Genomic DNA, 24,904 nt, shown 5'->3' on the forward strand with positions numbered 1-24,904 from the left:
TAATCAGAATACACAAGGTTCGGTGACAACAGACAGCGGATAGAACCATCGATAACAGTCCCGAAACTTCGGATACATGCAGACGCATACTATGCTGAACGATAACATTTAGAGAACGAAACGATAAACAAGTACACATCGTATCGTACAACGTACGTATTGATAAACAACTCATTCGATAAACAACTACAGGTGCCAATATTATATCAAAGCATAAGATTAGCTACAAGGTGAGTTACTGAAATATCTGGAATAACTGAAATTAGAAATCACTGAGACGATCGGGTACTAAATTCAATATAAATCAGAGAAAGTATGAGAGTGGAATAGTAGAATGGTACAATAAAAGAAAATAGTACAAACGTAGAATAGTTCAATTCAAAATTTGTGGGCTCATTGCACATATATCAGAACGTAAGTTTAGTTACAAGTTGAGTAACTGCCTGTTGAACTGTCTGGAATAATAGAATTAGACATCAGTGATCACAGCCCACCAAAACACAGAAGAGACTTTAGAGTTTAAATAACCGCCGCGTGAGCATGACCTTGGGTAAATTCCTGGAAACCCGGAAAGAGAAACCGCAAGCAATGGCTTCAGTAATGACATTCCACACAAGAAGATGGCTTGACATTTAAGCCTCTAAATGATGGAAAAGAGCTGCCGTCGAGTTCAGTTCGTGCGTTGCGTTCGCCTAAAGTTAACGCAAAGAACACCAACTCCGAGGTTCGAATGCCACTAACAGACATCAAAGTCAAAGTTTAGGGTCCCCTACCATTTCTTCTTTTGTTCTTTTATTGGAGGGGGGGAGGCTTGCTTGGAATGCTTTTTGGGAATAACATTTTCTATTTTGTGCAGTTTGGATATTCGTACATGAGATATTAAAAGAACAGACGAAAAAGTAGCAAGCGGACTTGCACGTTTGATCTCTCGTGCGATCATCCTAATACTACTACTACTTCAACACAAGCATTAAGGGTCAATAACAACGCAGTACGTTGAAAAAATATTTTTTTTGTAAACCGAGGGACCGAATTCACAAAGCTGCATATTCATAAGTGCTTATTTTAATAGTTGCAGCGTCCGCATTCGTTGGAGTTTTTAGTTACGAGTAGCTCTAGTCTTTACGCTAGAGCAGACGCCCACAAGTGGCACTTTTCCCTGTAGGACGAGCGTGAAGTGAATGTTTTTATCAGGATGCAATCTCACTCGCTTCATGCTAGCTGAAACGGTGAGGCGTAACGTGATCACTCGTACGCGTCTCCCGATGGCACGACAGTCGCGCTTTGCATCCGTTAAGTTTTCGTTCTCTATGTGAAACAGACCGAAATTCAGAAGACAGAAGAGATTAGCAGCATCTGCGATTGACATGTTTCGAACTGGTTATGACTTCCACGGATGATGGGCTTCAAGTTTTGCATTGGGATCAATCGTCTGACTGCTTCAGTAAAAGTTAATGAGTGTAGTTCCTACAATTACTTGTTCGTTACGTCATTAAATTAACAATGGGAATGTAGTACTATTCAAGAACGACTCCAGCTTTATGATCTCCCATAAGCGCTTGTGGTTCGAGATTTATGAATAAAAATTGGCACTTGAGTGCTAATTTCGCGCTCAGAGTCAGGAGCCACGACGTAGTATAACACGCCAGTCTAAACGCCCGGTGTAGGTGATTACGACTACGCGTATTCTCTCGGCTGGCAACATGGCGACTGGCTTGTATGCGAAAGTTCCCGAAGCCTTGAATGCGAAAGTGTCGAATTTGATGTCGAATTCGATGTCGAATTTGATGTTAGATATCTCTACACAAACGCTTTGGAAGAATCAAACAAAATGCAGCTGTCTTCGAGGACAATTGTATCGAATAAATGCACATCTTAATCACCAAAAGTTTTTTGCAAGGTTTAGTTAATTTTGTATGGTTGAATTGTCCGCGAAAATTGCGCCCATCAAAATGTAATCACCTGCTCGAACGGGCCGCAAATACTCTACGTTCCCCATCTCACAGATTACATCTTTCTTTAAATATTTTGAACGTCTCATGAAATAGGCTGCATTTCTCAACCAGAAATAGCTTGGACTACACCATTCTTCAAAGAGAAAGCAAATGGCAGGCGCCAGTAATTCGAAAGTCTAAGCAATAAACCCAAGTCAGCAATACCAAATGGCGCTGGAATGAGTGCTCACAATTAAGGCAAATGACGCTCGAGGTCGTCGTCTGCGTGCCGTCACGAAAGTGACTACGAGTCCCGCCAAAGCGCAGTGTCCTACATTAGTCCTGCATTATTTGTAAGTCCAGATGGGTCGCAGTTTGCCGTGTTAACACTGTAGTCCGAAAGGCATACTTACCGGATCTTGAGCGCATTGGTGACCTCACCCACGGGCTCCAATTGTCCTTCTTGTTCCTTCTGTCCTTCTTGTCCCCCATTGTCGTGTCTCCTGCATCGACGGTGAACACCAACGCAATGGCATGTTTTTAGTCAATTGCAAGAGATGCTGTGATATTATATTAAAACGCGCCGAGGTTGAAATCGTTGTGGTGACGAAGACACGTCCTACTTTAAGCGCTGCATACGGAAACGTCAATGCACCTTAACCGTTTGCGACAGAATTTCGTGCATGCGCTGGCTGGTTAAATAACTTGAAGCAAGCGTACGTGGCTTAAAAGTCATATAGATAGCGCTTTCGTCTCTTAACCATCGTGCCACTAGTAGTTGAAAACAACCGCGTTCAAGAATCAATCACAGCAGTCACAACGTACATGCTCAGAAAGGCTCGAAAACGGCACGAGAAGCATGCAATGCGGCAAGATTTTAATCTGTACACGAAGTCATGGTTAAGCCTATCGTATGTAATACAAGCTGCGCTCGACTACTTCACCAAGGTGCAAATTGGGTGCCCTTAGCAGAGCTCGAACAAAGATGCCGTTGTGTCAGTCATCACGAACCGCAAGAGAGCCTACGTCTGAAAGCGGTTTATGAGACATTCTATCCGCGACACGTTCCAGATGTTCAGAGCAGCTCACCCTGAAAGTCCATCGCCCTTTCAAAGTTTTTCAGCCTGCGTCGAAAATGGATGCTGCTTGCACCCCACAAGAGGGTTGCGTTTGCGTTTATTGCACTAATGCCAACCTTTGTGTCTCCGCGCTTGGGAACGTAACCAGCATAGGGATCTCATTGGAACGCATGAAAGCATCGTGTCTTTGCGGCTCCCCGAGCCGCGATTGTGTGTTAGATGAGTGCGAGCGCTGCCCATGGAGTGAAAGCCTCACTTTGGCCAGTCTGGGAATGGTAGACTAGGTAACATTTCCCTTTTGTGAAAGCGGTTACTTGATCAAGATGACTTCGTCTCCAACGCTTTTTGTGAAGAGCTCGACAAATGAGTGACTGAATGGATTCCTCACGAACGCATGCGCCGCACTCAAGCTGCGGTTATTCATGAGGCAAAAAAGTGCGAGCGACACGGAAGCATTGCTTTGCATTTCGATTTTTCTGAAAACGACACTGTTCTTTTCTCGAATGAAACACAATCGTACCATTGGCACAAGAAACAAATCTACATTTTCTCATGTGTCGCCAGGACAAGGAAAGCAACACACAGCTTTGCTCTCGTAAGCGATGACATGCATCACGACGTAGCGCACGCCTGCTACACGCTAGATAGCAAGCCCGAAGTCTCAGACATTAAAAAGCACCAATCTACTGTCACGTAACATACCTCGGCGATAGGGCACCGACACATTTTAAAGATAGGTATTAACTGTATGTGTTTCCCACTCGCAGACGTCTGCGGGGTGGATATTTTCCGCTACAGGGCATGGGAAGAACGCCCATGGCGGTGTGGATGGAAGCTTGGTGCAGGAAAGCCCCAAGCTTCCCTGCACCGCCTGAGGTCTGGAAGTGCCGGCCCCGGTCAGTCGGCCCATGATATGGTCTCCCAACTTAGAGGAAACATCAAGAATGTGGCTCTGCTTAATGCGCCTGCTGCAGCCATCGAGGAGCATCGCCAGCAGAAGTTAGTGGAGTGGAAGCTTCCGTGACGTGTGTGCCGGGAATTTACTCATGGCATGTGTGGATGTGTGCCCGCGATCAGTCAAGCGGGCATGCGCTGTTGGTTGCGAGAATTGCCGCTAGCCCCCCCCCCCCCCCCCCCCTGCCCCCCTTGACGATGATTTACCTCTTTTAAATACTAACTGGAAAGGGGGGGGGGAGGGGGCACGCAATAAATTTGTTCGAGCACCGCAAATAGGGTCGAGTTTTTTCTCACTTGCGTCCCAGAAAACAAAGCAGAAAACAGGTTCTCTGTTCTTGCCGCAATAAAAAACCCTGGTACACCTTTCTTAATTTGTGGCAACCGTGTCCTTTTCTTCTTTTAGAGAGAGTAAATGCTTACAAACGGGAATGAGTCGTCCCGGCAATAAAACCAGCAAGTTCAACAGGGCGCACATTGGCCGCTTGTATCTTGCGAATAAAGCAAATGGGTAAACCTAATATCGCAACCACGTTTTGCACGACAAAAGCAGACTTTCAAGCACTTTTTTTTCCAAAATTGGAACCACACTTTCTTATTTCATTGTTTAAAAACGAATATTCAAAAAAAGTTTCTTATTCTTTTCTTTGTTTTGAAGTAGAAAGATAATGTTATGCATAAACGTTGCAAAAAGAACGTTCTTGTTTGACGCTTTTTTCAAGTTTCTTTGAGAATTAAAAACCCGCCAAGGCGCATCAAATTAAGTTGCAAAAATGTTCGTATTTGGACGATATTTAGAGTTTCCTTACACTTTTTTTTTGTTTGTCGACAGCATAAAAAACGCATGTAAATAGTTTGCTGCCAAAGATATTAAAATTAGGAGAAATGTTCTTGGCACAGCGTTTTTAGTTGGCATTTAATTCGGCCGCGAATCGGAAAATATTGTGGTAAGCAATAGGAGGACGCTCGCGCTGCCACCTTCAAATACTTTTTATTGCCACGAGCATCTAGTGACAGTTTTGTTTCTTGCACAACACTTCCGCTAAACCTCCTGGCAGGACCGGGGAGGGAATTCAAAATAAATCAGACGAAAAATTAAAAGAAATGGTACAGTAGAAAATTCATGGGTTTTATTATAAATACGATATCACAGCATAAGTTTATTTACAAGTGGAGTTAGTGAAATGACCAGAATAATGAGAATTAGATAGAAATAACTGAAACGACAGGGATCGAAATTCAGATTAAATAAGAAAATTGAAAAAAAATAATACAGTACCAAATTCATGGGTTTCATTATAGATATTGTCACGTGGTAGCGACGGTGAAGAAAGCGGCAAAACTGTGAATGGCGAATCTAGTGTTTACTCGGCGAACCTGTGCCTTAAAAACGAAAGGCTACACCCAAACCACTACGGTAGCGGCGAACACAGTCGGCTATCGTCGAAAATCTGATCAGCGAGTCAAGCACGTAGGCTTTTATACATGAACCATCGATCGTTCCAGAGTAATCGCTGGCGCCCGCGTGCCTTCCAGAAAGTTCAACCAGGTTCTACACCATTCGTCTCACGCATACATGCAATCAGAATACACAAGCTTCCGCGACAACCAAGAGCGGATAGAACCACCATAATATTCCAGAAACTTCCGATACATGCAGGCGCGTCCTGCGCTCTGCGATAACATTTAGAAAATGAAACGCGGTCATTCGATAAATAAATGCATGTATCAATACCATCTTTCTTCAAAAGCACCGTCCCGATGCTATAAATATAAAAGGATAGCAAAAAAAATTAAAGCACACTTACTAAGAAATGGTAAAAAACAACAACAAAGAAACAAAGTCCAAAGGAACGCAGTCCAAAGGAAGACGAAGGCTCCAGCTAACCAAAGAGCCAATGTTCGTTAGCTGGCAGAATGGCTTAAGTCAGACAACATGGACTATTTCAGGTCGTGAGCGGCGGCGCTATGATAGCGAAATGCCGTGTGGCACGACTTCATAGTCGAGTACGCCAATGCGTCGGATGATCTTTTAGGGCCGAAAATAGCGGTGTAAAAGCTTCTCGCTAAGTCCTTGTCGGCATATTAGGGTCCAAACACAAACATGGTCACCGAGCTAGTATTCGGGGTAGCGTCGTCGACGGGTGTAGTGTCGGCTGTCGATGTCGGTCCTCTGAGGGTTCTCGATCCGAAAGCGGGCGAGCTGTTGGGCTTCTTCGGCACGCTGGAGATAGCTGGCGGCGTCGGCATTTTCTTCGTCGCTAACGTGCGGCAACATGGCGTCGAGAGTCGTTGTACGGTTCCTGCCGCAAACCAGCTTACACGGCCTGATCTGTGTTGTTTCTTCCACCACCTTGGTGTGAGCGTTGGCTACGAACGGCAGCAGTGCATCCGACGTCTTGTGCTTGACGTCGACGTACGTTGCTAGCAGGTGGGCGAGGATCTTGTTTAGGCGTCCGTAAGACCATTAGTCTGTGGGTGGTACGCAGTTTTTGTCCTGTGGCTTGTCTGGCTGTGTTGCAGAACGGCTTGGGTAAGCACTACTGTAAAGGCCGTTCCCCTGTCGGTGATGAGGACTTCTGGAGCGCGCCACGTCACAGCAGGATGTTCTCGACGAAGAATGTCGCCACTTCGGCTGCGCCAACTTTCGGCACAGCTTTAGTTTCAGCGAAGCGGGTAAGGTAGTCTGTCGCCACGACGATCCACTTATTTCCGGATGCTGACGTCGGAAACCGTCCCAACAAATCCATCCCGACCTCCTGAAATGTTCGGCAAGGATGCTTGAACGGGTGTAATAATCCCGCCGGTCTTGTCGGTGGCGCCTTGCATCGTTGACAGTCCCGGCATGCATTGACGTAACGGGCGACGTCGGCGGTCAGGCACAACCAGTAATACCTTTCCTGTATCCTCGATAGCGTGCGGGAAATTCCGAGGTGCCGAGCTGTCGAATCGTCATGTAGGGCTTGCATTACTTCTGGACGAAGTGTTGAGGGAACAACAAGAACGTAGCTGGCGCGCACTGGTGAGAAGGTCTTAATAGGGAGTATGTTCTTTTACAGTAAAATGAAGATTATCCTCAATTAAATGCTCTAGGGACGACTTCGGCGCTCCCTTCCAAATACTCTACGAGGCCTTTTAGCTTCGGGTCGATCTTCCGCACTTATTATTCCAAGGAAGGCGTCGTAATCCTCGTCGTCCTGCGACTGTGGGTCAATGGGGCCGCGTGATAGGCAGTCGGCATCGTAGTGCTCTTGTCCGGACTTGTAGATACAGCTTGTCATATTCTTGCATTCTGAGGCTCCACTGCGTCGCGCGTACTGAAGGGTCCTTTAAATTCTCTAGCTAGCAAAACGCCCGACGATTGCTGACAACATTGAATGTCCTACCATATAGGTAAAAGGTCCTACCAATAGTATAGGTCCTACCAATAGGTAATTTTTCTGTAGCCCAAATGATGGCGAGGCATTTCTTTTCGGTTGTAGAAAAATTGGCTTCCGCTCTTGATAGCGACCGGCTGGTGTAAGCCATCACATGTTCAAGCCCTTCTTTTAGACTAACACGGCACCGAGGCCTAGGCTACCGGCATCACTGCGGACTTCTGTATCGGCATCTTCGACGAAGTGCGCAAGTACCGGTGGAGACGTCGTTCGAGTTCTTGAAATGTGTCGGCCTGCGGCGTTTCCCATTTGAACTTGACATCAGATTTAGTCAGTGCCTCAGCGATGCGGGAAAAGTCCTGGACAAAGCGCCTGTAGCAGGCAAACATGACAAGGAATCTACGCAGTGCCTTCTTGTCAATGGGATGCTGGAACTTTGCAAAACTTACTGATGACGGGCCCCAGCAACAGAATATCCTCGCAAGAGGAGCGGCACTTTTCTGGCTTTAGCCTGAGCCCTGATAAACTCTAGTACTGTCGCAAGCCACCTACAGTGATTGTCTATGCGAAAGGTTAGTGCGGATGAGCTGAGGAGAGACAAGAGCGAATAGACGGTGACGTCACCCAATAGACAAGACATGTCTCCCACTTCAACTTTTGCTAACACCATGTTCATCACGAGGTGGAATGTCGCAGGCGCCAAGCACAGACCTACTGTCATGACCTTGAATTCCCAGAAGCCGTCTGGCGTGATGAGGGCGATTTTTTCTCGATCCCTTTCGTCGACTTCAACTTTCCAGTAGCCAGTCTTGAGATGCGTGCACGAGAAAAGTATTTTGCATTTGCAGAGCCGATCCAATGCGTCGTCTATCCGTGGGAGGGGTTATACGTCCTTCTTTGTGATCTTGTTCAATCAACAATAATCGACGCAGAAACGTAGGGTTCCGTCCTTTTTCCTCAACAAGACAGGAGGAGATGCCCACGGGCTTTTCGACTGCTGGATGATGTCGCGCAGCATATCGTCGATTTGTTGTCTCATAGCTTCACGTTCTCCTGTTGAAACTCGGTAAGAGCTCTGGCGGAGTAGTCCAGCGCACTCTTCGGTTATTATGCGACGCTTTGGGACTGGTGTTTGTCGAATCCTCCATGACGTCGAAAGGTAGTCTTTGTATCGTCGATGCGAATTTCTGATATGTTGCTGTTTAATCATGGGGAGACTTGGATATATGTCGAAGTCTGGTTCGGGAACTACGGTCGTCGGGGTACATGCGGCTGAGTCCCAGAGGACAAACGCACTGCTGGTTTCCACAATTTCTTAAATGTATGCGATTGCCATGCGATTGTTGATGCGCTTGAACTGCTCGCTGAAGTTGGTCAACATCAATTTCGCTTCGAGCAATCGCTTTTGCAACGTAAATTTCAAGGCCGAGCAGTAGACGTTGGTTGCCCTCGATTACGCCTTCTACGTATGCGGGTGTGACGCTGCCGACGGAGATGACAATGCAGGAGCGAGGTGGGATGCTGACTTGGCCTTCAAGTACACTCAAGGCATGGTGACTACGAGTGCTGTCCGGCGGTATAACCTGATATTCGGATGGTGTTATTGACTTTGACTACAAGTCGATGATTGTGCCGTGTTGGTTCAGGAAGTCCGTGCCGAGAATGACGTCTTGTGAAAACTGTTGGAGGATAACGAAGGTGGCAGGGTAGTTGTGGTCAGGAGCGGCAATTCTTGCCATGCACATTCCAGTTGGCGTTATTGGGTCTTCTCCAGCAGTCCGAATTTAAGGGCCTTCTCATGGAGTCTTAACTTCCTTCAGCTGGACACCGATAGGTCCACTCATGACGGAGTAGTCGGCTCCTTTGTCCACTGAGGCGGTACGGCGTGGCCGTCGAGAAACACTTCGACGTTGGTGGTTCTTTGTCTTGCGTTGCAGTTAGGTCTTGGGCTCGGATCACGGCTGCGTTGAGTTGACGTGTGGCTGGAATGTCGAATCGTCAGGTCCTCTTTTGTCGGCGCAATCTTTGGTTGTAGGCTTCGTCGGGATGGCGGCGTCTCGTTGATATATCGTTGAGATGGACCTTCTGGCGTCTTCGTCAGTGACGGAGTATCGTCCTCAGTTCGAAGAACAGCTAGTGTACCTCCAGCAGCTGCTGCTTTTAGTTTTTTGTATATGGGCTCGCAGACCGGCCCCGGGCTAGGCCAGTGCATGGTCGTCGTTGCGACGACAAGTAGCGGCCTGCTGACGAGAAACGGGACGGTCGTCGAGAACTCCACTAAGTGGCGGCGTGGTAATCGGCGGTGTCACCAGGGCGCTCCCCAAGCTGCGGACACGGCGCGTTGACGGCGAACCCTCGCAGCCCCAAGTTTTGGTATGGGCATCAGCGGTACACATGGCCGGCTTCCCCACAGTGGTAGCAGAGCGGGCGGTAGTCAGGGGCGCGCCAAATATCTGTCTTCCTTGGGCGTTTCACTGGCCGCCAGGTGGGTAGGGTGGCGACGGTGGCGGTGGCGGCCTCCGGTGAAGGAATCGCGGCATTATTGGGCCCTGGCGCCGGCGCGGAGGGCGAATCTGGCGGCGGGCGACACCGGGGCATGTAATCGCTTCCGACAGCGGTTGTGGCGATGGCGGTGGCACTTCAGTAACCTCAGCTGGTGGTTGAACTTCTTCTTTGACGATGTTGGCGATTCAGGCCACTTGAGGCTGCGAGCTTGGGAAGAACTTCTGCAGTTCCTCGCGCACGACCGCTCTGATGGACTGTCGCATGTCTTTACTGCCGAGTGCTTGAATATCGGTGTAGTTTCGGTGGTTATATTGCCTTGTCCGCATACCATGCGTCTTCGCAATTGCTGTGGCTTCGGAATCAAAGTCAGCAACAGTCCTGGGCGGGTTCCATATCAATCCAGCAAAGAACTGCTGCTTTACTCCAGACATGAGGAACCGAATTTTCTTTTTCGTCATATCCGGGTCGCCGTGGCGGAACAGGCGCGTCATCTCCTCGGTGAAGATGCTACGTTCTCGATGGGTAGTTGAACTCGGGCGTCGAGCATAGCTTCGGCCATTTCCTTGCGCACGACGCTCGTAAAGGTCCTCAGAAGGTCGCTACAGAACAGGTCCCATGTTGTCAGGGTCGACTCCCGGTTCTCAAAACAAGTTCTGGCGCCGTCTTCTCAAGCGACGTATACATGTCGCAGTTTGTCCTCTTGAGTCCCACTCCCAGGTCTCCAGCCAGGATTCTGGGTCTTCAGTGGAAGATCGATGGAAGGTTGGTGGGCTCCGAGGATAATGCAGCAGAACGAAGGACGCTGGGATTCAGGGTTGCCTTGGTCACGATCTTCTTGGTCATCTCAGGTAGAATTCCGTGCTCCGGGGGCAGCTGTTGCAGTCGACGGGTCGCTCGATGATCCCGCACGACGTTGGTCTTGTATTTGCGATCCAGGCTGGGATCACGACTTGTTGGGGGCGTCCGGTACATGAACGAACTTGTTCCTCCACCAGATGCCACGTGTTAGTAACGGTGAAGAAAGCAGCAAAACTGTGAATGGCGATACTTCTGTTTTATTGGGCTAATCTGTGCCTACAGAAATAGGCTACCGTCAAAGCACGACGATAGTGGCGAACACAATCGGCGATCGTCGAAAATCTGATCAGCGAGTCAAGTACATCGCCTTTTATACATGAGCCTTCGAACGTTCCAGTTACCGCTGGTGCCCGCATGTCTTCTAGAATTTTCTCCACAATTCCCGTCGTGCATAGATGTAATCAGAATACACAAGGTTCGGTGACAACAGACAGCGGATAGAACCATCGATAACAGTCCCGAAACTTCGGATACATGCAGACGCATCCTATGCTGAACGATAACATTTAGAGAACGAAACGATAAACAAGTACACATCGTATCGTACAACGTACGTATTGATAAACAACTCATTCGATAAACAACTACAGGTGCCAATATTATATCAAAGCATAAGATTAGCTACAAGGTGAGTTACTGAAATATCTGGAATAACTGAAATTAGAAATCACTGAGACGATCGGGTACTAAATTCAATATAAATCAGAGAAAGTATAAGAGTGGAATAGTAGAATAGTACAATAAAAGAAAATAGTACAAACGTAGAATAGTTCAGTTCAAAATTTGTGGGCTCATTGCACATATATCAGAACGTAAGTTTAGTTACAAGTTGAGTAACTGCCTGTTGAACTGTCTGGAATAATAGAATTAGACATCAGTGATCACAGCCCACCAAAACACAGAAGAGACTTTAGAGTTTAAATAACCGCCGCGTGAGCATGACCTTGGGTAAATTCCTTGAAACCCGGAAAGAGAAACCGCAAGCAATGGCTTCAGTAATGACATTCCACACAAGAAGATGGCTTGACATTTAAGCCTCTAAATGATGGAAAAGAGCTGCCGTCGAGTTCGGTTCGTGCGTTGCGTTCGCCTAAAGTTAACGCAAAGAACACCAACTCCGAGGTTCGAATGCCACTAACAGACATCAAAGTCAAAGATTAGGGTCCCCTACCATTTCTTCTTTTGTTCTTTTATTGGAGGGGGGGAGGCTTGCTTGGAATGCTTTTTGGGAATAACATTTTCTATTTTGTGCAGTTTGGATATTCGTACACGAGATATAAAAAGAACAGAGGAAAAAGCATCAAGCGGACTTGCATCTTTGATCTCTCGTGCGATCACCCTAATACTACTACTACTTCAACATTAAGTATGCATTAAGGGTCAATAACAACGCAGTACGTCGAAAAAATATTTTTTTTTCGTAAACTGAGAGACTGAATTCACAAAGCTGCATATTCATAAGTGCTTATTTTAATAGTTGCAGCGTCCGCATTCGTTGGAGTTTTTAGTTACGAGTAGCTCTAGTCTTTACGCTAGAGCAGACGCCCACAAGTGGCACTTTTCCCTGTAGGACGAGCGTGAAGTGAATGTTTTTATCAGGATGCAATCTCACTCGCTTCATGCTAGCTGAAACGGTGAGGCGTAACGTGATCACTCGTACGCGTCTCCCGATGGCACGACAGTCGCGCTTTGCATCCGTTAAGTTTTCGTTCTCTATGTGAAACAGACCGAAATTCAGAAGACAGAAGAGATTAGCAGCATCTGCGATTGGCATGTTTCGAACTGGTTATGACTTCCACGGATGATGGGCTTCAAGTTTTGCATTGGGATCAATCGTCTGACTGCTTCAGTAAAAGTTAATGAGTGTAGTTCCTACAATTACTTGTTCGTTACGTCATTAAATTAACAATGGGAATGTAGTACTATTCAAGAACGACTCCAGCATTATGATCTCCCATAAGCGCTTGTGGTTCGAGATTTATGAATAAAAATTGGCACTTGAGTGCTAATTTCGCGCTCAGAGACAGGAGCCACGACGTAATATAACACGCCAGTCTAAACGCCCGGTGTAGGTGATTACTACTACGCGTATTCTCTCGGCTGGCAACATGGCGACTGGCTTGTATGCGAAAGTTCCCGAAGCCTTGAATGCGAAAGTGAAGTACTGATTGTCGAATTTGATGTTAGATATCTCTACACAAACGCTTTGGAAGAATCAAACAAAATGCAGCTGTCTTCGAGCACAATTGTATCGAATAAATGCACATCTTAATCACCAAAAGTTTTTTGCAAGGTTTAGTTAATTTTGTATGGTTGAATTGTCCGCGAAAATTGCGGCCATCAAAATGTAATCACCTGCTCGAACGGGCCGCAAATACTCTACGTTCCCCATCTCACAGATTACATCTTTCTTTAAATATTTTGAACGTCTCATGAAATAGGCTGCATTTCTCAACCAGAAATAGCTTGGACTACACCATTCTTCAAAGAGAAAGCAAATGGCAGGCGCCAGTAATTCGAAAGTCTAAGCAATAAACCCAAGTCAGCAATACCAAATGGCGCTGGAATGAGTGCTCACAATTAAGGCAAATGACGCTCGAGGTCGTCGTCTGCGTGCCGTCACGAAAGTGACTGCGAGTCCCGCCAAAGCGCAGTGTCCTACATTAGTCCTGCATTATTTGTAAGTCCAGATGGGTCGCAGTTTGCCGTGTTAACACTGTAGTCCGAAAGGCATACTTACCTGATCTTGAGCGCATTGGTGACCTCACCCACGGGCTCCAATTGTCCTTCTTGTTCCTTCTGTCCTTCTTGTCCCCCATTGTCGTGTCTCCTGCATCGACGGTGAACACCAACGCAATGGCATGTTTTTAGTCAATTGCAAGAGATGCTGTGATATTATATTAAAACGCGCCGAGGTTGAAATCGTTGTGGTGACGAAGACACGTCCTACTTTAAGCGCTGCATGCGGAAACGTCAGTGCACCTTAACCGTTTGCGACAGAATTTCGTGCATGCGCTGGCTGGTTAAATAACTTGAAACAAGCGTACGTGGCTTAAAAGTCATATAGAGAGCGCTTTCGTCTCTTAACCATCGTGCCACTAGTAGTTGAAAACAACCGCGTTCAAGAATCAATCACAGCTGTCACAACGTACATGCTCAGAAAGGCTCGAAATCGGCACGAGAAGCATGCAATGCGGCAAGATTTTAATCTGTACGCGAAGTCATGGTTAAGCCTATCGTATGTAGCACAAGCTGCGCTCGACTACTTCACCAAGGTCCAACTTGGGTGCCCTTAGCAGAGCTCGAACAAAGATGCCGTTGTGTCAGTCATCACGAACCGCAAGAGAGCCTACGTCTGAAAGCGGTTTATGAGACATTCTATCCGCGATACGTTCCAGATGTTCAGAGCAGCTCACCCCGAAAGTCCTATCGCCCTTTCAAAGTTTTTCAGCCTGCGTCGAAAATGGATGCTGATCGCACCCCACAAGAGGGTTGCGTTTGCGTTTATTGCAATAATGCGAACCTTTGTGTCTCCGCGCCTGGGAACGTAACCAGCATAGGAATCTCATTGGAAGGCATGAAACCATCGTGCCTTTTCGGCTCCCCGAGCCGCGAATGTGTGTTAGATGAGTGCGAGCGCTGCCCATGGAGTGAAAGCCTCACTTTGGCCAGTCTGGGAATGGTAGACTAGGTAACATTTCCCTTTTGCGAAAGCGGTTACTTGATCAAGATGACTTCGTCTCCAACGCTTTTTGTGAAGAGCTCGACAAATGTGTGACTGAATAGATTCCTCACGAACGCATGCGCCGCACTCAAGCTGCGGTTATTCATGAGGCAAAAAAGTGCGAGCGACACGGAAGCATTGCTTTGCATGTCGATTTTTCTGAAAACGACACTGTTCTTTTCTCGAATGAAACACAATCGTACCATTGGCACAAGAAACAAATCTGCATTTGCTCCTGTGTCGCCAGGACAAGGAAAGCAACACACAGCTTTGCTCTCGTAAGCGACGACATGCACCACGACGTAGCGCACGCCTGCTACACGCTAGACAGCAAGCCCGAAGTCTCAGACATTAAAAAGCACCAATCTACTGTCACGTAACATACCTCGGCGATAGGGCACCGACACATTTTATTAACTGTATGTGTTTCCCACTCGCAGACGTCTGCGGGGTGGATATTTTCCGCTACAGGGCATGGGAAGAACGCCCATGGCGGTGTGGATGGAAGCTTGGTGCAGGAAAGCCCCAAGCTTCCCTGCACCGCCTGAGGTCTGGAAGTGCCGGCCCCGGTCAGTCGGCCCATGATATGGTCTCCCAACTTAGAGGAAACATCAAGAATGTGGCTCTGCTTAATGCGCCTGCTGCAGCCATCGAGGAGCATCGCCAGCAGAAGTTAGTGGAGTGGAAGCTTCCGTGACGTGTGTGCCGGGTATTCAGTCATGGCATGTGTGGATGTGTGCCCGCGATCAGTGAAGCGGACATGCGCTGTTCGTTGCGAGAATTACCGCTAGCCCCCCCCCCCCCCTCCCCCCACTTGACGGTGATTTACCTCTTTTGTATACTAACTGCAAAGGGGGGGAGGGGCAAGCAATAAATTTCTTCGAGCACCACAAGCAGTGTGGAGTTTTTTCTCTCTTGCGTCCCAGAAAACAAAGCAGAAAACAGGTTTTCTGTTCTTGCCGCAATAAAAAACCCTGGTACACCTTTCTTAATTTCTGGCAACCGTGTCCTTTTCTTCTTTTAGAGAGAGTAAATGCTTACAAACGGGAATGAGTCGTCCCGGCAATAAAAACAGCAAGTTCAACAGGGCGCACATTGGCCGCTTGTATCTTGCGAATAAAGCAAATGGGTAAACATAATATCGCACCCACGTTTTGCACGACAAAAGCAGACTTTCAAGCACTTTTTTTCCAAAATTGGAACCACACTTTCTTATTTCATTTTTTAAAAACGAATATTCGAAAAAAATTTCTTATTCTTTTTTTTCTTTTGAAGTAGAAAGATAATGTTATGCATAAATTTGCAAAAAGAACGTTCTTGTTTGACGCTTTTTTCAAGTTGCAAAAATGTTCCTATTTGGACGATATTTAGAGTTTCTTTACACTTCTTTTTTGTTTGTCGACAGCATAAAAAACGCATGTAACTAGTTTGCTGCCAAAGATATTAAAATTAGGAGAAATGTTCTTGGCACAGCGTTTTTAGTTGGCATTTAATTCGGCCGCGAATCGGAAAATATTGTGGTAAGCAATAGGAGGACGCTCGCGCTGCCACCTTCAAATACTTTTTATTGCCACGAGCATCTAGTGACAGTTTTGTTTCTTGCACAACACTTCCGCTAAACCTCCTGGCAGGACCGGGGAGGGAATTCAAAATAAATCAGACGAAAAATTAAAAGAAATGGTACAGTAGAAAATTCATGGGTTTTATTATAAATACGATATCACAGCATAAGTTTATTTACAAGTGGAGTTAGTGAAATGACCAGAATAATGAGAATTAGATAGAAATAACTGAAACGACAGGGATCGAAATTCAGATTAAATAAGAAAATTGAAAAAAATAATACAGTACCAAATTCATGGGTTTCATTATAGATATTGTCACGTGGTAGCGACGGTGAAGAAAGCGGCAAAACTGTGAATGGCGAATCTAGTGTTTACTCGGCGAACCTGTGCCTTAAAAACGAAAGGCTACACCCAAACCACTACGGTAGCGGCGAACACAGTCGGCTATCGTCGAAAATCTGATCAGCGAGTCAAGCACGTAGGCTTTTATACATGAACCATCGATCGTTCCAGAGTAATCGCTGGCGCCCGCGTGCCTTCCAGAAAGTTGAACCAGGTTCTACACCATTCGTCTCACGCATACATGCAATCAGAATACACAAGCTTCCGTGACAACCAAGAGCGGATAGAACCACCATAATATTCCAGAAACTTCCGATACATGCAGGCGCGTCCTGCGCTCTGCGATAACATTTAGAAAATGAAACGCGGTCATTCGATAAATAAATGCATGTATCAATACCATCTTTCTTCAAAAGCACCGTCCCGATGCTATAAATATAAAAGGATAGCAAAAAAATTAAAGCACACTTACTAAGAAATGGTAAAAAACAACAACAAAGAAACAAAGTCCAAAGTAACGCAGTCCAAAGGAAGACGAAGGCTCCAGCTAACCAAAGAGCCAATGTTCGTTAGCTGGCAGAATGGCTTAAGTCAGACAACATGGACTATTTCAGGTCGTGAGCGGCGGCGCTATGATAGCGAAATGCCGTCTGGCACGACTTCATAGTCGAGTACGCCAATGCGTCGGATGATCTTTTAGGGCCGAAAATAGCGGTGTAAAAGCTTCTCGCTAAGTCCTTGTCGGCATATTAGGGTCCAAACACAAACATGGTCACCGAGCTAGTATTCGGGGTATCGTCGTCGACGGGTGTAGTGTCGGCTGTCGATGTCGGTCCTCTGAGGGTTCTCGATCCGAAAGCGGGCGAGCTGTTGGGCTTCTTCGGCACGCTGGAGATAGCTGGCGGCATCGGCATTTTCTTCGTCGCTAACGTGCGGCAACATGGCGTCGAGAGTCGTTGTACGGTTCCTGCCGCAAACCAGCTTACACGGCCTGATCTGTGTTGTTTCTTCCACCGCCTTGGTGTGAGCGTTGGCTACGAACGGCAGCAGTGCATCCAACGTCTTGTGCTTGACGGCGACGTACGTTGCTAGCAGGTCGGCGAGGATCTTGTTTAGGCGTCCGTAAGACCATTAGTCTGTGGGTGGTACGCAGTTGTCGTCCTGTGGCTTGTCTGGCTGTGTTGCAGAACGGCTTGGGTAAGCACTACTGTAAAGGCCGTTCCCCTGTCGGTGATGAGGACTTCTGGAGCGCGCCACGTCACAGCAGGATGTTCTCGACGAAGAATGTCTCCACTTCGGCTGCGCCAACTTTCGGCACAGCTTTAGTTTCAGCGAAGCGGGTAAGGTAGTCTGTCGCCACGACGGTCCACTTATTTCCGGATGCTGACGTCGGAAACCGTCCCAACAAATCCATCCCGACCTCCTGAAATGTTCGGCAAGGATGCTTGAACGGGTGTAATAATCCCGCCGGTCTTGTCGGTGGCGCCTTGCATCGTTGACAGTCCCGGCATGCATTGACGTAACGGGCGACGTCGGCGGTCAGGCGCAACCAGTAATACCTTTCCTGTATCCTCGATAGCGTGCGGGAAATTCCGAGGTGCCGAGCTGTCGAATCGTCATGTAGGGCTTGCATTACTTCTGGACGAAGTGTTGAGGGAACAACAAGAACGTAGCTGGCGCGCACTGGTGAAAAGGTCTTCATAGGGAGTATGTTCTTTTAGAGTAAAATGAAGATTATCCTCAATTAAATGCTCTAGGGACGACTTCGGCGCTCCCTTCCAAATACTCTACGAGGCCTTTTAGCTTCGGGTCGATCTTCCGCACTTATTATTCCAAGGAAGGCGTCGTAATCCTCGTCGACCTGCGACGGTGGGTCAATGGGGCCGCGTGATAGGCAGTCGGCATCGTAGTGCTCTTGTCCGGACTTGTAGATACAGCTTGTCATATTCTTGCATTCTGAGGCTCCACTGCGTCGCGCGTACTGAAGGGTCCTTTAAATTCTCTAGCTAGCAAAACTCCCGACGATTGCTGACAACATTGAATGTCCTACCATATAGCTAAAAGGTCCTACCAATAGTATAGGTCCTACCAATAGGTAATTTTTCTGTAGCCCAAATGATGGCGAGACATTTCTTTTCGGTTGTAGAATAATTGGCTTCCGCTCTTGACAGCGACCGGCTGGCGTAAGCTATCACATGTTCAAGCCCTTCTTTTGGACTAACACGGCACCGAGGCCTAGGCTACTGGTATCAGTTCGGAATTCTGTAGCAAGTACCGGTGGCGACGTCATTCGAGCTCTTGAAATGTGTCGGCCTGCGGCGTTTCCCTCTTGAACTTGACATCAGATTTATTCAGCGGCTCCGCGATGCGGGAAAAGTCCTTGACAAAGCGCCTGTAGCAGGCACACATGACAAGGAATCTACGCAGTGCCTTCTTGTTAATGGGATGCAGGAACTTTGCAAAACTTACTGATGATAGGTTCCAGCAACAGAATATCCTCGCAAGAGAAGCGGCATTTTCTGGCTTTAGCCTGAGCCCTGATGACCTCTAGTACTGTCGCAAGCCACCTAGAGTGATCGTCTATGCGAAAGGTTAGTGCGGATGAGCTGAGGAGAGACAAGGGCAAATAGACAATGACGTCACCCAATAGACAAGACATGTCTCCCACTTCACCTTTTGCTAACACCGTGTTGATCACGAGCTGGAACGTTGCAGGCGCCCAGCACAGACCTAATGTCATGACCTTGAATTCACAGATGCCGTCTGGCGTGATGAGGGCGATTTTTTCTCGATCCCTTTCATCGTCTTCAACTTTCCAGTAGTCAGTATTGAGATGCATGCACGAGAAAAGTATTTTGCATTAGCAGAGCCGATCCAATGCGTCGTCTATCCGTGGGAGGGGGTATACGTCCTCCGTTGTGATCTTGTTCAGTCAACGATAATCGACGCAGAAACGTAGGGTTCCGTCCTTTTTCCTCACCAAGACAGGAGGAGATGCCCACGGGCTTTTCGACTGCTGGATGATGTCGCGCAGCATTTCGTCGATTTGTTGTCTTATAGCTTCACGTTCTCCTGTTTAAACTCGGTAAGAGCTCTGGCGGAGTAGTCGAGCGCATTCTTCGGTTATTATGCGACGCTTTGCGACTGGTGTTTGTCGAGTCCTCGATGACATCGCAAGGCAGCCTTTGTTTTGTCGATGCAAATTTCTGATATGATGCCGCTTAATCATGGGGAGACTTGGATCTATGTCGAAGTCTGGTTCGGGAACTACGGTCGTCGGGGTAGATGCGGCTTAATCCCAGAGGACAAATGCACTGCTGGTTTCCACAATTTCTTAAATGTATGCGATTGCCGTGCGATTGTTGATGTGCTTGAACTGCTCGCTGAAGTTGGTCAACATCAGTTTCGCTTCGAGCAATCCCTTTTGCAACGTAAACTTCAAGGCCGAGCATTATACGTTGGTCGCCCTCGATTACGCCTTCTACGTATGCGGGTGTGACGCTGCCGACGGAGATGACAATGCAGGAGCGAGGGGGGATGCTGACTTAGTCCTCAAGTACACTCAAGGCATGGTGACTACGAGTGCTGTCCGACGGTACAACCTGATATTCGGATAGAGTTATTGACTTTGACTACAGGTCGATGATTGTGCCGTGTTGGTTCAGGAAGTCCGTGCCGAGAATGACGTCTTGTGAAAGCTGTTGGAGGATAACGAAGGTGGCAGGGTAGTTGTGGTCATGAACGGTAATTCTTGCCATGCACATTTCAGTTGGCGTTATTGGGTCTTCTCCAGCAGTCCGAATTTAAGAGCCTTCTCATGCAGTCTTAACTTTCTTCAGCTGGACACCGATAGGTCCACTCATGACGGAGTAGTCGGCTCCTTTGCCCACTGAGACGGTGCGGCGTGGAAGTCGAGAAACATGTCGACGTTGGTGGTCCTTGTCGGCGCAATCTTTGCTTGTAGGTTTCGTCGGGATGGTGGCGTCTCGTTGATATATCGTTGAGATGGCCCTTCTGGCGCCTTCGTCTTCGTCAGTGACGGAGTATCGTCGTCTGTTCGATGAACAGCTAGTGTACCTCCAGCAGTTGCTGCTTTTAGTTTTTTGTATATGGGCTCGCAGACCGGCTCCGGGCTAGGCCAGTGCATGGTCATCATTGCGGCGGCAAGTAGCGGCCTGCTGACGACAAACGGGATGGTCGTCGGGAACTCCACTAAGTGGCGGCGTGGTAATCGGCGATGTCACGAGGGCGCTCTCCAAGCTGCGGACACGGCGCGTTGACGGCGAACCCTCGCAGCCCCAAGTTTCGGTATGGGCATCAGCGGTACACATGGCCGGCTTCCCCACAGTGGTAGCAGAGCGGGCGGTGTTCAGGGGCGCGCCAAATGTCTGTCTTCCTTGGGCGTTTCACTGGCCGCCAGGTGGATAGGGTGGCGGCGGTGGCGGTGGCGGCGTCTGGTGAAGGAATCGCGGCACCATGGGGCCCTGGCGCCGGCGCGGAGGGCGAATCTGGCGGCGGGCGACAGCGGTGCATGTCATCGCTTCCGACAGCGGTTGTGGCGATGGCGGTGTTACTTCAATAACCTCAGGTGATCGTTGAACTTCTTCTTTGACGATGTTGGCGATCGAGGCCACTGGAGGCTGCTAGCTTGGGAAGAACTTCTGCAGTTCTTCGCGCACGACCAGTCTGATGGACTCTCGCATGTCTTTACTGCCGAGTGCTTGAACATCTGTGTAGTTTTGGCGGTTATATTGCCTTGTCCGCATATCATGCGTCTTCGCAATCGCTGTGGCTTCCGAATCAAAGTCAGCAACAGTCCTGGGCGGGTTCCATATCAATCCAGCAAAGAACTGCTGCTTTACTCCAGACATGAGGAACCGAATTTTCTTTTTCGTCATATCCGGGTCGCCGTGGCGGAACAGGCGCGTCATCTCCTCGGTGAAGATGCTACGTTCTCGATGGGTAGTTGAACTCGGGCGTCGAGCATAGCTTCGGCCATTTCCTTGCGCACGACGCTCGTAAAGGTCCTCAGAAGGTCGCTACAGAACAGGTCCCATGTTGTCAGGGTCGACTCCCGGTTCTCAAAACAAGTTCTGGCGCCGTCTTCTCAAGCGACGTATACACGTCGCAGTTTGTCCTCTTGAGTCCCACTCCCAGGTCTCCAGCCAGGATTCTGGGTCTTCAGTGGATGATCGATGGAAGGTTGGTGGGTTCCGAGGATGATGCAGCAGAACGAAGGACGCTGGGGCAGCCTTTGGGGTTGCCTTGGTCACGATCTTCTTGGTCGTCTCAGGCGAAATTCCGTGCTCCGGGGGCAACTGTTGAAGTCCACGGCTCGCTCGATGATCTGGGACGACGTTGGTGTTGTATTTGCGATCCAGGCCTGGATCACGGCTTGTCTGGGGCGTCCGGTACATGAACGAACTAGCACCTCCACCAGATGACACGTGTTATTGACGGTGAAGAAAGCAGCAAAACTGTGAATGGCTATACTGTTGTTTTATTGGGCTAATCTGTGCATACAAAAATAGGCTACACTCAAAGCATGACGATGGTGGCGAACACAGTCGGCGTTTGTCGAAAATCTGATCAGCGAGTCAAGCACATCGCCTTTTATACACGAGCCTTCGAACGTTCCAGTTACCACTGGTGCCCGTATGTCTTCTAGAATTTTCTCCACCATTCACGTCGTGCATAGATGTAATCAGAATACACAAGGTTTGGTGACAACAGACAGCGGATATAACCATCGATAACATTCCAGAAAATTCGGACAGATGCAGGTGCGTGTTATGTTGAGCGATAACCTTTAGACAACGAAACGATAAACAAGTACACATCGTATCGTACATCGTACGTTTCGATAAACAAGTCATTTGATAAACAACTACATGTGGCAATATGATATCAAAGCATAAGATTAGTTACAAGGTGAGTTACTGAAATATCTGGAATAATTGAAATTACAAACCACTGAGACGATCGAGTACTAAATTCAATATAAATCAGAGAAAGTATATAATTAGAATAGTAGAATGGTACAATAAAAGAAAATAGTACAAAAGTAAAATAATTCAGTTCAAAATTTATGGTTTCATTGTACATATCTCAGAACGCAAGTTCAGCTATAAGTTGACTAAATGCCTGTTGAACCTTCTGGAATATAAGAATTAGAAATCAGTGATCACAGCACACCAAAACACAGAAAAGACTTTAGAGTTTAAATACCCGCCACGGCAGCCTGAGTTTGGCGAAAATCCTGGAAGCCTGGAAATAGATAGCGCAAGGAATGGCATCAGTAGTGACATCCCACACAAGAAAATGGCTTGACATTTAAGCCTCTAATTAATGGAAAACAGTTGCCGTCGAGTTCGGTTCGTGCATTGCGTTCGCCTAAAGTTAACGCAAAGAACACCAACTCCGAGGTGCGAATGCCAATAAGTGACATCGCAGTCAGAGATTAGGGTTGCCTACCATTTCTTTTTTTTTTCTTTTTTTTTGGGGGGGGGCGGTGTGCTTGCTTGGAACGGTTTTGGGGAATAATATTTTCTATTTCGTGCAGCTTGGATATTCGTACACGAGATATAAAAAGAACAGAGGAAAAAGCATCAAGCGGACTTGCATCTTTGATCTCTCGTGCGATCACCCTAATACTACTACTACTTCAACATTAAGTATGCATTAAGGGTCAATAACAACGCAGTACGTCGAAAAAATATTTTTTTTTCGTAAACTGAGAGACTGAATTCACAAAGCTGCATATTCATAAGTGCTTATTTTAATAGTTGCAGCGTCCGCATTCGTTGGAGTTTTTAGTTACGAGTAGCTCTAGTCTTTACGCTAGAGCAGACGCCCACAAGTGGCACTTTTCCCTGTAGGACGAGCGTCAAGTGAATGTTTTTATCAGGATGCAATCTCACTCGCTTCATGCTAGCTGAAACGGTGAGGCGTAACGTGATCACTCGTACGCGTCTCCCGATGGCACGACAGTCGCGCTTTGCATCCGTTAAGTTTTCGTTCTCTATGTGAAACAGACCGAAATTCAGAAGACAGAAGAGATTAGCAGCATCTGCGATTGACATGTTTCGAACTGGTTATGACTTCCACGGATGATGGGCTTCAAGTTTTGCATTAGGATCAATCGTCTGACTGCTTCAGTAAAAGTTAATGAGTGTAGTTCCTACAATTACTTGTTCGTTACATCATTAAATTAACGATGGGAATGTAGTACTATTCAAGAACGACTCCAGCTTTATGATCTCCCATAAGCGCTTGTGGTTCGAGATTTATGAATGAAAATTGGCACTTGTGCGCTAATTTCGCGCTCAGAGTCAGTAGCCACGACGTAGTATAGCACGCCAGTCTAAAAGCCAGGTGTAGGTGATTACGACTTCGCGTATTCTCTCGGCTGGCAACATGGTGACTGGCTTGTATGCGAATGTTCCTGAAGCCTTGAATGCGAAAGAGGCGTACTGATTGTCGAATTAGATGTTATATATCTCTACACAAACGCTTTGCAAGAATCAAACAAAATGCTGCTGTCTTCGAGCGCAATTGTATCGAATAAATGCACATCATAATCATCAAAAGTTTTTTGCAATTTTAGTTAATTTTTCATGGTTGAATTGTCCGCGAAAATTGCGCCCATCAAAATTTAAGCACCTATTCGAATAGGCCGCAAATACTCCACGTTCACCATCTCACAGGTTTCATGTTTAAATATTGTGAACGTCTCATGAAATAGACTGCATTTCTCAACCGGAAATAGCTTGGACTACACCGTTCTTCAAAGAGAAAGCAAATGGCAGGCGCCAGTAATTCGCAAGTCTAAGCAATAAACCAAAGTCAGCAATACCAAATGGCACTGGAATGAGTGCAAACAATTAAGGCAAATGACGCTCGAGGCCGTCGTCTACATGCCGTCACGAAAGTGGCTGCGAGTCCCGCCAAAGCGCAGTGCCCTACATTAGTCCTACATTAGTTGTAAGTACCGATGGGTTGCTGTTGGCCGTGTTAACACTGAAGTACGAAAGGCATACTTACCTAAGCTTTCGGGCGGCTTGAGGTTTTTTCGCTGTCTGCATACTGGAGTATCCTCCTGTGGTCAAGCTCTTAACCTACATCGACGGTGAAAACCAACGCAATGGCGTGTTCTTCGTCAATTGCAAGAGAGGCTGTGGTATTAAATTTTCTGTGTCACTTAAATGCACAAAGCATACGAAATAAAAAAGGAAGTGATGGATATGATTCTGAAATCGATTAAACATCAATTTGACTTGAGGGCCTTTTCGGAAACCTGGTTCATGAATGAAACAGACGTTATTGAATTCAGAGGATACAAACATACATCTGTTTTACGTAAGGGTATGTGAGGTGGAGGCATCACAATTTATTTAAAGGAACGCTGGAGCTGCAGCGCCATTTATAACTATTGCCAAATTAGTCCTCATTATAAAACAATCATGATAAAATCCGACAGTACACTATGTATAGTGGCATATCGACCTCCTTCGGGAACATTTTCTGTTATTCTTTTATTTTCATGAAACAATGCTAGAATGTTGTG

General features: G+C 47.1%; 1 protein-coding gene across 4 annotated transcripts in view; it reads right to left on the minus strand.

The window, feature by feature from the left end:
* The window catches only part of LOC139052528 (uncharacterized), a 330,782-nt gene that overhangs the window by 262,038 nt on the left and 43,840 nt on the right, over nucleotides 1-24,904 (minus strand). For 3 of the 4 annotated variants that reach the window (XM_070529644.1, XM_070529641.1, XM_070529642.1), the window contains exons 3-6: nucleotides 24,382-24,455; nucleotides 22,567-22,605; nucleotides 13,448-13,537; nucleotides 2,348-2,437 (exon numbers count right to left, since the gene is read on the minus strand). In XM_070529644.1, coding sequence (XP_070385745.1) covers nucleotides 2,348-2,437; nucleotides 13,448-13,537; nucleotides 22,567-22,605; nucleotides 24,382-24,422 — 260 coding nt within the window. In that variant the 5' untranslated portion in view covers nucleotides 24,423-24,455. The remainder of the gene's footprint in view (nucleotides 1-2,347; nucleotides 2,438-13,447; nucleotides 13,538-22,566; nucleotides 22,606-24,381; nucleotides 24,456-24,904) is intronic. The other variant, XM_070529643.1, reaches the window with a different exon arrangement.

Source organism: Dermacentor albipictus, unplaced genomic scaffold, assembly GCF_038994185.2.
Source record: "Dermacentor albipictus isolate Rhodes 1998 colony unplaced genomic scaffold, USDA_Dalb.pri_finalv2 scaffold_26, whole genome shotgun sequence".
Taxonomy (NCBI): Eukaryota; Metazoa; Arthropoda; class Arachnida; order Ixodida; family Ixodidae; genus Dermacentor; species Dermacentor albipictus.